General features: G+C 38.9%; 1 protein-coding gene across 1 annotated transcript; it reads right to left on the bottom strand.

Moving 5' to 3' along the window:
- Window positions 1-245: 245 nt before the first annotated feature.
- On the bottom strand, window positions 246-6,113 carry marcksa (myristoylated alanine-rich protein kinase C substrate a). The gene is made up of 2 exons (XM_083898851.1): window positions 5,850-6,113; window positions 246-1,248 (listed from the first exon to the last, which is right to left on the bottom strand). The coding sequence occupies exons 1-2, from the start codon at window positions 5,943-5,945 to the stop codon at window positions 571-573; spliced, it is 774 nt and encodes a 257-aa protein (XP_083754977.1). The 5' UTR covers window positions 5,946-6,113; the 3' UTR covers window positions 246-570.
- Between the last annotated feature and the right edge of the window lie 8,130 nt (window positions 6,114-14,243).

Below are 14,243 nucleotides of genomic sequence, written 5' to 3'. Positions count from 1 at the left end.
TGGCATCCTAAAAAAATAGCTAAAGGATCTGGGACTCGCGTCTCCTCGTGTTGTGGGAATGAATTATGTAGTGTTTGTAAAACTGCATGTTTATGTTGGTCTCATCATCTTTTAATCTTTCAAAATATAGGCTCCTCCCTCCCTGAACTCACCCCCCCCACCCATTTTTTTACAGCTCCGCCCCCTCCTCCTTCATACAATGGGCATGTCCATGACCACTATTTTGTTTACATGTTGTATAAAAATTCAATAAGGAAAAAAATGAATACTGATGAAAAAGTGTGGAGTGTGGATCATGTTGGTACGTGTTGAAGCAACCCAACTTCTAAGCCCATTGCAATGGAAGTAACAAAATGGACAGAGATGGGTTTTGTGTCGAGGGGGGAAATGGAAACCAACATTTAAAAAAATTAAAAAAATAGAGATAGAAAAAGCTTTGAAATATCCCTGCTTGTTAACAAGTTCTTCAAAAGCCAGGCCCTGGCATTGCTCCCACACACAAGCAGGGAAAAGTTATTTCATTATCTTTATTCCCTCCTTTAAATTTCTGTTTTCTTTTTCTCTTCAGGTTTATTCTGCAGCCTCTGCTGCCGAAGCCTCAGCTGACACCGCTTCCTGTGAGGCCGGGGCCACCTCCTCTGTTTTTGGCGCCTCTTCCATTTTGGGCTCGGCCAGTTTCTCCTCCACCTTTGGCTCCTCTGCAGGTGTGGACTCCTTGGCCTCCTCGGCAGGTTTCTCCTCCACTGCTGCTGCTTCTGGCTTTGCCTCTACTTCCTCCTTGGCCTGCTCCACAGAAGGTGCCACTGCCTCTGCCTCAGCAGGTTTGGCCTCCTCGCTGGCAGCTGCTTCCTCTGTGCCCTCAGCCTTGGCCTCCTCTGTCGGTGCCACCTCAGTAGCAGTAGCAGCGACCTCCTCTGTGTTCTCTGCCCCATCTCCCGTCTCCTTCTTGGTCTTCTTGAATGAAAACCCGCTAAGCTTGAAGGACTTCTTGAAGGAGAACCTCTTCTTCTTTTTCTTGGGAGTCTCATTGCTGGTAGAAGGTGTGGCGCTGTCCTCCACCTTTGCTGCCTCTACCTCAGCAGGAGCAGGAGATACAACCTCTATCTTGTCTCCTTCAGGAGCCTCTGCCTCAGCCTCTTCCTTGGGGTTCTCCTTGGCGGCAGCACTGCCGTTGGCCTGCACCTCCTCTTTGCCGTTCTCGGCTGTAGCAGGAGAGGCATCCCCGTTAACTTTGACATGACCATTCCCCTGAAAAGAGAGACAAGGTTTATTTTAATGCCATGTACAGGTGAAAGCTGGACACTGCCACTATTGGACATCAAGGGCAGCAGATACCATCAAATCAGCAAGAGAGTTATTACAGTCAGCAACTTTCAGAGCTTGGGTTGGGTACTAATTCTTCCCTTTACATGGTGCCAACGGAATTGTCATTCTCGGATGAATAATACGCAGGGCTCCCAGAGTGCGACCAACATATTTAATAGTGCGACTAAAAAAATATATTTTGGAAATGTTTTATTTTGTTAATGTTTTAAATGTTCAATATCAGTACTTTAACAGTTTATTTTTCTTTGTATACAATTGGGCTGAAAATAAAGAAAAGCATTTCTCTACACCTCATTGTTGTTAAAAAATTATTCACATTATATGAAAGTTATGGAAAGCTATACAAAAGGTGATCTTTTGGTGTTAAAGGCGACACAATGAAAAATGTGGGTGCACCTAAATTTTCTGCTGGTGCACCTTTCCCACACATTTGTACACGTAATACGAACAAATACAAAGTTTACTGTGACTATATGATAATGGTTTATCACTTTTTAGTGTACATATATGGCCACAACTCTCTCAGCCTCAGTTTAGAGACAATTACGCCATGTGTTGCATTTCAGTATTGGGATCTGACCCTGATGATTTTAAAGAGCCCATATTATACCCTATTACCCCAAGTTAAACTAGTTCCTGATGCCCTTATGAACATGTCTGTGTCATGCTTTAGTCAAAATATCATAAGGATGAAGCACAATAGCAGTTCAATAACCCTGCCAAAACAGCCCTTTTCAGAATGCTCGGTTATTTACATGTGAATGAGACCCAGGTAAACACACACCCACTGCTTCCAGGGGAGTGTCGGGCACTCTCATGCCGGCATGCTCATGTTACCATGACAACAGTTGAACGCGAACCGTGGGAGGAAAATGGCTGGTGGAGGAAGACGAAACTACAGAAGAAGTTGTATGTAGACTGCAGCAGGACGTGTCAGAATGGTTTGTTATGATCTCTATTTGAACTTTTCTTAAACATGTTTGTACGTCGGTTAAAAACGGTCTAAACGGACTAAATACTGCGATCGCTGGCCGCTGTTTGTGTAACTCACTGCTTATAAAACTCTAGATTTGTGTGAGTAACGAGCATGCTACTCCCGTGTTCTCCACACCAGCGGGAATGTAATAGCACCCTTTTTTTTTTATTCTCAGCTCCTCCGTAATAACGTAACATCATTGTTATGTTCGACCTCTAACTTACTATCCACAGCCATACTGTCGCCACTTATCACCTATTGTCATGCAGCGTTGTCACAACCCAAGCTCTGTATACCCCATAGTAATGTCCGTTTACCCGTTGTTACTGCGTTTCACCGTAATGCATAGAGTGACCACGATTTTGGCTTCTCGCGATCATAAAAACATTAGAATCGAAGAAAAACGATTAATGCGCCGCGGCGTGTATGTAAATTCCTATGCTACAAAAACACCTTGAATGCACCGGTGTTACTGCAGCTGCAAGTGACGTGTGTGGATCAATAATGAGGAGAGAACGTGGAAACACGACAGAAAGGTAGCCTTTGGTAGTGCAAGTAGATTGGTTATTTATTTTTATTTATTGTTTTTATTGTAACAGTACACGTATATAAATTAAATTTTGCAACTTTGTTCCATTTCTAAAGGTAGTTTGACTATTGTTAAAATGTTACATATCAAACACATTTACATTTCTGAACAAAATCAAATTCACTCTCAGCACACTTTATTGACATTTTTACATTATGTGACAGAAATAAAACAGTAAACTAAACTAAAAAATGTACATGTACAACTAAACATTTATATACACACACTCTGTTCAGCCGTTACAGTTTTCTGGGACAAAAACTTGGTGTGCCACTGCCCAGCTGTGTGGTGCTATGGAGAGAGTTCCCTAAGGCTGAAGACATCTATGTGGGGTTCAGACCTGCCCTTGACTGAACCTCGTCACATATCGCTCCATCACCTTTTGTTGTCCGGCTTCTCAAACTGTGCAGAGCGATCTTCAGGGATGGACATCATTCTCATACTGCATCTGTGTATGGACCAGGCTCCAGAAACACCTTCTCCAACACCAGGTCCACTATTTCCTCCATGTTGTCTGCAATAACAAAGTGCAATATTGTATTTCATTTGTTGTGTTTATTTATTTTACTAGTGTAATTCATATATTTGTTTTGTTTACACACATTTTCTAATGGACGTTTACATTTCTAGTGGGACTTTCAATAAAAATTTAAAAAGAAAACTTACTGAACGTTGGCTTTGCTGTGCATTCTCCTTTCTTCCACTTGAACAGCAGCTCACCATCAGATGCTCTGTATTTTCATTGAAGTGCATGCCTGCCAGGTAAAGTGTTGGGAGACAAAAGAATAAAAATCAGAATAAGAACACATTGTACATATTCCCAAAATATTCAGACAATGGGGATTTATTTTCAAATGTAGGACTTCTTTTATCACCTCTTTGTATTTAACAGGTAAACATTAGTCGGTTTCTTTCAAAATTAACGATTAACATTACATTATTTAGCTGCATAACTTGCTTACTTTGGTGTGGCTGTATGTCCATACGTAATAACAAAAAATATTAATTTGATTGATATTTAAATCACGATTAATAGACACAGACAGCATTGTAAAGAGTGTTGTTAATAGAGGACTGTGTTGTGGTGTCGCTGGTCGTGGTTCCGACAGCGCTAGAAACTTTGCAAACAATTTACTTTTGCTCGACGTCTGTCACATTGAAGCCTAAATGTTTGCAGTCAACTGATATTTTCCTACCTTTGTTACCTTTCTGCCGTGCTTTCAAACGCGTGCTCTTCATATTATTGATCCACACCTGTCACTCGCTAGCTGCAGCTGCACGTAACTGGTGCGTTCAAGGTGTTTTTTCTAGCATAGGAATTTACATACACGATCAACAACAAAGGGCTTGTGAAGCTAACCACATTTAGCCTTAGCTGCCGTTACACTAACAATGACAAAGTAAACATACCTTTTTAGAAGTTATTACTGTTTGTTAGGCAGTCTCCCCACGGACAGTTGGTCCTGCTCCACGTCTTCTGCTCAGTCCAGAATTGTACTGACCGAGGTTCACAAAACAGTCTGATGCGAAGTGGTGCGAACACACAAACACACGTTTGCTGACTTTATCCGGCACATTTTTTTCATAAATAAAATATATCCACTGGACACACAAATCCTCTGTGGCTGGAAGTTTGTGTAAACTGTGCCACTGTGCAGCCACTCTTCCTCCCTTGCCTGCACTCTCGTATTTCACAGGGACAAGGAGGAGCTATGGTGGAGCTCTGAAGTACTCTGCCTGGTGGAGGGGCAACATTCACGGTGAAATGCTCGCTATGTCGTAACTGCACGGGAGGTTAAAACATTGCATGTTTTATCGCCTATACTTACACTAAGTGGAACCACTAAAACATGACCGAGTCTTGTTTTTTCACATTTTGGGGACTGGTATGGCCCCCTGAGTCCCAAATATAAGTACTAAAATGATTAAAAAGTTGATTTTGCACAATATGGGCCCTTTAATATAAACTGCACTGAGTTTACCCCGTTGAACATTATTTCTGGTGAAAGAGCGACGTTTGTGCCCGTTTTAATGATAAGTGCAGAGAAAAGCACCAGTGGGTATCAGTATCAGCACCGGTATAAGTATCGAATCAAACGTGAACGATACCCAACCCCAGTTCTGCCTGTATTTATTTCACTCTTGATGAGTGCAGTGCCCCATCTGGACCGCAAGGAGGAAGTGTGAGTCCGTAGCAGCAGCTGCTCATTAAAGCAGCAGATGCTCATTAGTCCTGCACATCAGAGTTCACACTACAACATTTATGAAAAAACATCTTAACGAGTATTTGGGTTTATCTTTTTTTAAAACATCGACAAGCAAAAGCTTTTTTATTTAGCTTTTTTTTTTTTTTTTTTAAACAGTCGCTGTTGCTCACAGGAGCTCCAGCTTCCCCGGGGCCAGCAGTGGCTCTGAGCCCGCCTCTCCTCCTGCCTGCTCCAGCTGCCCACCTCCACTTTCCAACCCGGGGAGCACCTGGAACAAAATGCGTGGATCTCTAGGTTAAAGCTCACTGTCTTTTTGTTGACTACCGGAAAAACATGCATGTTTAACTCACGCTATCCTTAAAAAATGATACATTTTAAGGAGGAGGAAATTCACAAATCAGCCACTCTGCGCGTGGCTTCAGTGGAACCCCGGAGTTCAGAGGGGAAACAAGTACAAACAAAAGCTTCTGCTTCTTCTTCCTCCTCTGAAAGGAGAAAACACTACTTTGCTTTCGTTTCCTCTGCATCTGCTGCTCAACATCTCACACAAAAACACGAATGAAAAAATATGATCATCTGTTGCTCCTTTAGTGAAAATAGTATTATTTAAGAAAGCTACGAGTATCCATTTTGTCCCCCATTCAATCTCCACAATTACGCACGGATTGCGCCCCGAGTGCGCAGCAACCGCCCATAACTCACTCCCCCCCTCCTTTCACCGGTGCTGGATGGATGTTTAAACATCATGTACCTGTCCGTTGGTCTTGGCAGGTGGAGCAACAGAATCCCCGGGCTTCTCCACCGCAGTCTCAGCCTTCCCAGGTGCCTTGGACAGTTGCGCTCCCATTTTTTCTCCGCTACAACAAAGAGAATTGCGATCCCCCCCTCGCAAAAGCGAACAAAGAGCCACACGCCTCTTTGTTGAAACGCGCTGCTATTCTCCCGCTTCGCACAAATGGAAAAGTTGACAGAGAAAATGTAAAGCAAAGTCCACTTCCGAGCAGTACGGTGTTGTTGTTATTCTTTCTCTAAGAACAGGTGAAGAAGTTGTGATAAAATCCCAGAGTGGTGGCCGCGTCGCTGTAGGCAGCCTCCTGCAAAATGGAGAAATCCGAAAAAAACGCCCAAGTGCAGACATGAATGGACGCTCCGTACCGATGACTGCACCGCTCTCACTCTCAGCCAATCACACGTACCGGTCAGTGAGTGGGCGGGGTTTGGAGGGGAAAAGGGCGTGAACAATAGATTGTAGCGTTGCGTTCATGGTACGTAGGAAAAAAGGAAACTCCAACTGGCAATATTTTCACTAAATTACAATATTATAATTGTTTCTATGAGGCTTCTAAAAACGTATAACATTTGTATGTTAGTTTGTGACTCCACTTGGCAATATTTATGTAAATCAACAGCCATAACTTGTAAAATAAATACAATAAATAAATAAGCAGAGGTGGAAAGTAACGAAATACATGTACTGAAGTTACTGTATTGAATACTTTTTTTGTGTATTTTGAATTTTTTAAGTACAATTTAAAATCAGGATTTTGTATTTTACTTGAGTACGTATTGACTCAAGTATTGTACTTAGTTACTTTATAAATCCTATCCGTTACTGAGTAACAATAAACATTTAGCACAGTGAAGACCTACAGGGGGGAAAATATACACCAGAACCAGACGAATGATGATGTAATTAGCACCAGCACTGGCGCGTGAACATAGAGGGCGTGAGCCAAAAGTGACGTAATATCCCGTGTCACGCGTGAACTACCCTCACACCCCACGCAAAGTAACTAAGTAACTTTTACTTAAAGTACAATTCAAATGAACTACTTTTTACTTCTAGTTGAGTACATTTTCAGATGACTACTTTTACTTCTACTTGAAGAATATTTCATCAAAGTATTGGTATTTTTACTTGCGCACAATATTTTAGTACTTTTTTCACCTCGGTAAATAAGTACTCCATACATTTCAGTGATTAATGTTTTGTGTCACACAAACAAACTTTGAGCTACAACAAACAAATGTGTCATATCAGATGTGATATATTTCTTGAACTTAACAATTAAATGGTTTCTTCCACTTTCACCCGGGAGGAAAATTATTTGTCTAATTATCCATCATTTATTGTCATACTTGCCGATATTGACTTATTCAAAAACATTTTAATGTATTAATGTTTGTTCGGAAGTGGAAGTTCAGGTGCTGAAAGAAAAAATCCAAAATTTATCAACACATAATAGCAATATAATATATACACATAAACATGTCCTTCAAATGATACATTTATTAATTCATTCATGTTATCAGAGGTGCTCTTTCAAAGTTTGTGGCGCTGTATTTTAAAAGAGATACATTTTAATTTTTACAAGAGAATGTGTTTGTGCACTGCAAGCTGCTAAAGCTAGGTGAACATTTAAAAAATTAATATATCTGAACACAAAAAACAGTGACAGCCTTGTACTTGAAAGACCCAAAACAAAATATACATATAGTCCCTGTGAAGTGTATTGAAGTGAAGTCAATGCAGAAGTGCGGTCCGGTTCTCCTGCTGCTGCTGCCAGGCTCCAGTAGTGTTGTGTTGGTCAAGAACGATTTGTTCAAAAGAACTGATCCTTTGAGTGAACGAACTGAATGGGATCACTTTATGAACTGATTTGTTCCTTTCTTAGTTCAGTTGAGCTAAGCAGCGCGTGTGGTGTCCGGGAGTGGAAATGCTACGTTCTGTGAATCACTCGTGAAGTCGTTCACGGACGCTGTCACTCACTCGTCAATATTCAGCAAACGACGCCAGCCAACATGCGCCAAGTGGGGAGGGACTAGTAAGAAGAACTGTCTCTCACTCACCCCTGGAGGATGTGATTTGTTCGCGCTGTCACTCACTGAATCACTCATGATTCGCGTACTGACACAGAGAACTGTCACAGAGGAGGATGTGAATCACGTTCGCAGCTCACGCTGTCACTAAATCATGATTCACGAACACAGAACTGTCACGGATTCAAGTCCGTGCTGACGGTTTATGGCTTTTTCATAGTTTTGGGTTGTTTTGAACACATCATAGACTGAAAACAATATTAAAAATATTGTTTAAAAAAACATCCCCCCTTCTTGTTTTTTGACAAATCGCACCCTGCACACACACACACACACACACACACACATTTTTCAGTTATCACAAAGTGAGAAAATAAAACACTGCCATCTTATGCAGAAAAATTATTATTTTTGTATTTTGCCGGCCGCAGAGATCACAAATCTGACTGGCTGCTGTCAGCGACGACTGAGAGGGGCCCCCTTGAGGGGTATCCCGATAACAGCGTCATTGCACTTTACTGCATTGTTTTATTGCTTTCATTAATTTATCAACAACTATATAAAATTATGCACAAAATTAATTACTAAAGTAAAAAAACGTGCATTTTTATTTATATATGTTTATTATATAAATATGCATTTATTTATACACTCCACATAAAATGTAAAAAATTAATTATAAAATACAAAAACAACTATTTACAATTCAACTTTTAACTATTTCAATTTTCAACTTTTTCCTTTTAAACAAATTTAAAGTGAAACACAAAACACTGCAAACCACAACATAATAAAATATAGATTAAAATATGCAAAACAAAAAGAAAAAAAATAATAATTTTGGATTTCTGACCCCTTGTCATATTTCTACTACCCTCACACCCCACGCAAAGTAACTAAGTAACTTTTACTTAAAGTACAATTCAAATGAACTACTTTTTACTTCTAGTTGAGTACATTTTCAGATGACTACTTTTACTTCTACTTGAGATCTTTAATTAAGGTCGAGGTTGGCTTTAAGAAATACCAAGTGCCTCAGCTGTGCAGGTTGTTTGTGGAGCCGGCTCTGTAGGATATTCTTTTCTTGCAGACTCTACACTCTGCCACTGTGTTGTCAACAAAATTGAAATGGTTCCAGATTTTGCTTCTTTTCCTGGTGTCACTCATTTTCTTACTATGGTAAAGGTATCTACTATACCTTTTCTAATGTGTCGATGTTGTCTCTTCTTTCTCTCTCCTGCTCTGTTCGTGTGTTACTGCTGCGAGTGTAACTACCACCCCTCCCCCCGCTGCTCAGCGCAAACACAAGGCACACACGCATGTGTGCCTTGTGTTTGACCAATCACGTGCGGTGCGAAGAGAAAAAAAAGTGAGAGAGAGAGAGAGAGAGAGAGAGAGAGAGAGAGAGAGAGAGAGAGAGTGAGTGAGAGTGAGTGAGTTACAAAAAAAAAAAAAACACGGCTCCCAAGAAAGAGCCGTTTCATTCGCGACCGACCCATCACTATACTGAATCACTAGAATCCGTTCATTAAAATGATTCACCGAATCATTCAGTGCTGATCCACATGTTGGAACAACATAAAATAATGGCTGACAAACTTGAGTATTTGGAAAATAAATCAAGGCAGAACAACATACGGATCTATCAGGTGAACGAGGGGGCGGAACTGAAAAGCAATTTTTATCAGAGAAACTTGATTGATCTATTGAATTTGGTAAATCTAACGATATTATTAGTAATCATGTGTTCTGATTTTTGTTTGGGTCTTTGTGTTTTTTAAATCTGTTTATTATCATTATTTTCTTTTCATGTTTATCTAAAGGCCCACAAAATATATCATATTTAAAGAATTAAGTCCGCCATCTGTAACAATGTGGCCAAAAACGGTTACTACACTCAAAATCAAAACACTGCAGCGAGTCGTACCCGCCTCCCACTCTCCCCCTCCCCTCCAGAGTCGAGGTTGCCAGAGCGGTGTGTCCTACGTCAGTGACGATTCTGTTCTCTCAGTAAAGATCAAGATGTATTATAATGTATGGTAACGTTAGCTGTTGACTAGGGAATAACCAAAACCAAGGGAACAGTTCAAAACAGAACTCGACAGTTCAAAATATAAGAAGTAGTAGCCAATTCTGCATCCGTTTTGAAATTCCTATCAGCTTTCAACTCTCTCCACCATTCAAAAGCATGTCCAGGACCCTCGCTTTGCTGCAAACTTTATCTTGTCGTTTTTGACATTCATACCGAGGTTTTCTCCGACATTGTAGTTCAGACGTATCTGGCAACTAGTGGTTGCTCAGCAGCTGAGACTCTATTGACTGCAATGATTGGTAGACGGTAGGTGGCTCCTAATGCAAAAACATAATTTGAAAACATAAACATAACTTTTCGGTCCGCAAAATATTATTTTAATGCAAATATTTTGGCTGTACTGTTTTTGTTGGTGACTTCAGTATGTTTAATGAATATTATTCCTGAGCATCTGTGACATATTAGGAGGATTTTAAAGCCAGTTGCTTTAGATTTATTACATAATGCACCTTTAAAGAATTAAAGACCTTTTTTTTTTTTTTTTCAAATAGACATAAATCGTATTCGAGAATAGATTATATACTTACTTCTAATTTACTATGCCCCGCAACCCAGTCAACATTACTTTAACTTCTTTATCTGACCACCATGCAATTACTGCACAATTTTAACTACTATTAACTACAAACAAAAATTCACCCCGCTGGAGATTCAACACTTCTTTAATATCAAACATTGATTTTTGTTCTCAGTTAAAATCTAATCTGCAAGAATTTGTCTCGTTCAATTTGGATTCGGTGGAAGATTTTAGGTTTGTCTGGGAAGCCATTAAAGGTTTTTTAAAGGATAATGCTACTTCATTTGCTTCATTTCTAAACTGGTCATGTTTACAAACTATGGTGGAGTTGGAGAGACAGCTTGCATCCAACACTTTTTGTGCTGTACGAGCAGATTATCTCTGCCTGGTGAAAAGCGAACTTAACACACTTTTTAGAGTGGATGCTGAATTCCTAATTAAACAAGAGAACACCATTACTTTAATGGCATTAGGCCCTCCAATGAGTTGGCTATGCGTATTCGCTCAAATGAGCGACATGCATGCATCTCTGCAATACAATCTGCAGATGGAAAAATATTAACTATTTCAAATGAAATTAATAAATGCTTTTTCACGCTTTTATAAATATATATACATCTGAAATTAAATCCAACAGGGATAAATACAAGTACTTTCTTAATGATTTAGGTTTGAAAAAACTGTCTTGCTCAGAAGCAGCTTATATCCCTAAACGAACTATGGGACGAAGTATGTGATATGAGCCTGGATAAGTCGCCTGGTCCAGATGGTATTCCTATTGAACTTTATGTTAAATTTTGGCCTGAACTGGGTCCTATGCTTTTGAAAATGATAACTACATTTATTGCAATGGGTTCCTTCTCAAAGTAAATAAACACAGCTTTAATATCACTTCTCCTTAAAAAAACATAAAGATCCATGTACTAGCTATCGTCCAGTGTCATTAATTAATACAAATATGAAGATGCCAAAATATTGGCACGTCGTCTTAATCAATATTTAGAAAAACACTGTGATCATACTGGGTTTGTGAAAGGCCGTTTAAGTCCAGATAATACGAGAAGGTTATCACATATTCTCTATTTTACCCACACTGTAAAGAATTTCTCTGTAAAATAACAGTAAATTACTGGCAGCAGAGACACCAGTAATTTACTGTTAGTTTACAGTGCATCTACTGTAATTTCTTTTAACAGTATCATACCGTATTTTGGAAAACAGTACACAACTGTAGGATAACGGTAGGTATTATGGTAGTTTTACTGTGCACCTACTGTAATTTTCAACAGTATATTACCGTATTTTGGATTACAGTACATGATAGTAGGATAACTAGTTTGTGGCAATTTAACAGAGCATCTACCGTAATTTAAATTAACAGTATATTGCTGTATTTTGGATTACAGTCCATTACAGTAGTATAAATGTGGGTTATGATACTTTTACAATATATGCCAATGTGTTACTGTTTTATACACAAAGGGTAATAAAATCTGCTCTTTATTGCATTTAATTCCTATAAATCCCCATAATTTAAAAAAGTTCAATTAATCAAGTGTTATGTTATTCTATTATCACAAATCATTCCTGACCTCTTACCAAATGAACAAAAAAACTGATGCAGACTGTTGAGTAATACGTTTGAGGACCTTTGTTATAGAACACAAGAGAATATACATTCTATAACATTGTTGTAGTTTATTACAAACCCTCATTTGTACAGCAGACTTGTAACATACATTTGAATTACAAAGATTACAAGGTGTAGCATTGCCATAATTTTTGGAATAAACTGTCTCCAATAAAATCATTGATGACAGGATTTACTAAACACTGAATTAAGTTAGCTTCAAGAACAGTGAAACAGAACAATGTAGTTTGGTAACAAGTATTTAACACATGAAAATGTGAGCAGTGAGTACTTATCAAATGTTTGGCAAGTATCCTCAGTCACTGATGACGAGTGCCTGTAAAACAAACCAAAGGTTTTGTGCTCAAAAAACTCGGAAGGAGGTGCTGCCTTATAGGTTCAAAGGCAGGACACACTCTCTATTAAAAAGCCAGTGTCCAGAAGGACCTTCAGAATCAAGAATGAGTTGAAAATTACACAACTAATATACCAAGCACAGCGCTATTTTATGTTACACAGGTGGTTGAGATAACTTTGAGGCCTACCTAATCTGAAGGCCTCGAGTAATTTTCTTTGCTGTATAACAGGTAGAAGGCCTTTGATGTCCTCCTGTTGGACATACTTCAGGTCATCCACAGACTCGACACCAGATGTCTGAAGTGTAAAAACAATCTCTAATTGCATCTCCACAGAGAGACTGGGCAAAGTGTTGAGGATAATCCTTTTGATGCTCTCTTCCAGTGAAGACATGCTTCTGAAAAGTTGGGAGAGAATGATGAAGAATTATGAGTGACATTCCCCAAACACTGTATTGTGTCAATGGATAATAGTCTTGTAGCTTCTCATGAGCAACACAGCAATAGGCTCTCTGCACTGGTGTGATGTTATAAACACCAAATTCTGGCAGATGCATAGCTTGATACTGTTCAGTAAGAAAATAAACAGATGAACTCTAATGAATAAGAGTAATTTAATTTTACCAACAATAAGGCCATTATTATTATGAGCGATCACAACAAACATTTTGCTGGCTTAAGTTGGTGATCTGGAAAAGTTTGTATCTTCGAATCCAAATACTCCTCTATTAAGACTGTATTGTACTTGTACTTTGGTATGTGATATGTAGACCTAGACAGGCCATAACAGTGATGGTAAAAATATTCTGAACTTTTGGAAAGTTCTATGACATCCAGGAAAAACACATTTAAAAGAAGCATTTGGTGTACAACTTTGGGTCTAAATGTGCCTCTTAACAAACCAGTGCAAGTCTTAGTACAAAGTAACAAAGTACTATATGTTAGGAAAACAAGGCAATACATGGCTAATATAAAATTATAGTGGATATATTTGTAATAATTTTTAAATCAAGTCAAATAAACAAATAAGATGATAAGATAAGCTAGCTACAAGTAACTTGAGCTAGCTTGAGCTATGAGCTAACCTGAGCTAGCTCGAGCTATGAGCTAACCTGAGCTAGCTCGAGCTTGCATCACCAATTTTAGCAACCTGACCTAATTAAACATTATCTGAAACAGTTCAATAATCATGCAGACAAAACAATACTGAACACTGCTCATTTCAGGAGATGAGCATAACTTTACCTCCTCCGTTGAACTCCACATGGACTGCTCTGGTTGGAATGATGACAACGCTGTGCTGTCCAAAATCAAGTTCGAAAATAGCCAATCACGTCTTGTTAATACAGAATACTGTTTTATGCTGTTGAATTACAGTTGTTGTATTGTTAACTGAGCATTAACTGTTAATTTACATGCACCGGATGAATATTTTACAGTATTTCACAATTATTATAAAATACAGTAAAATACTGTTGTTATCCACAGTAAATTTACAGCAATTCATTACATATACTGTTTTATCCGGTTAAATTACAGTTATCTACTGTGATTGTTAAGTGACCAATTTTACTGTTAATTTATATGCAAGGGATGAATATTTAACAGTATTTTACAATTATAGTAAAATACAGTGCACTACTGTTGGAAATCAGCTGTAAATTTACAGCAATTCGTTACAGTGCAGAATTCTCTTGATCCCTTCACCCCATCTGGAATTTTAACTCTTG

The sequence above is a fragment of the Microchirus variegatus genome (assembly GCF_963457635.1).
Source record: "Microchirus variegatus genome assembly, chromosome: 12".
NCBI lineage: Eukaryota > Metazoa > Chordata > Actinopteri > Pleuronectiformes > Soleidae > Microchirus > Microchirus variegatus.
The sequence above is the reverse complement of the archived record's forward strand: the minus strand, read 5'-3'. Positions and strand labels throughout refer to the sequence as shown.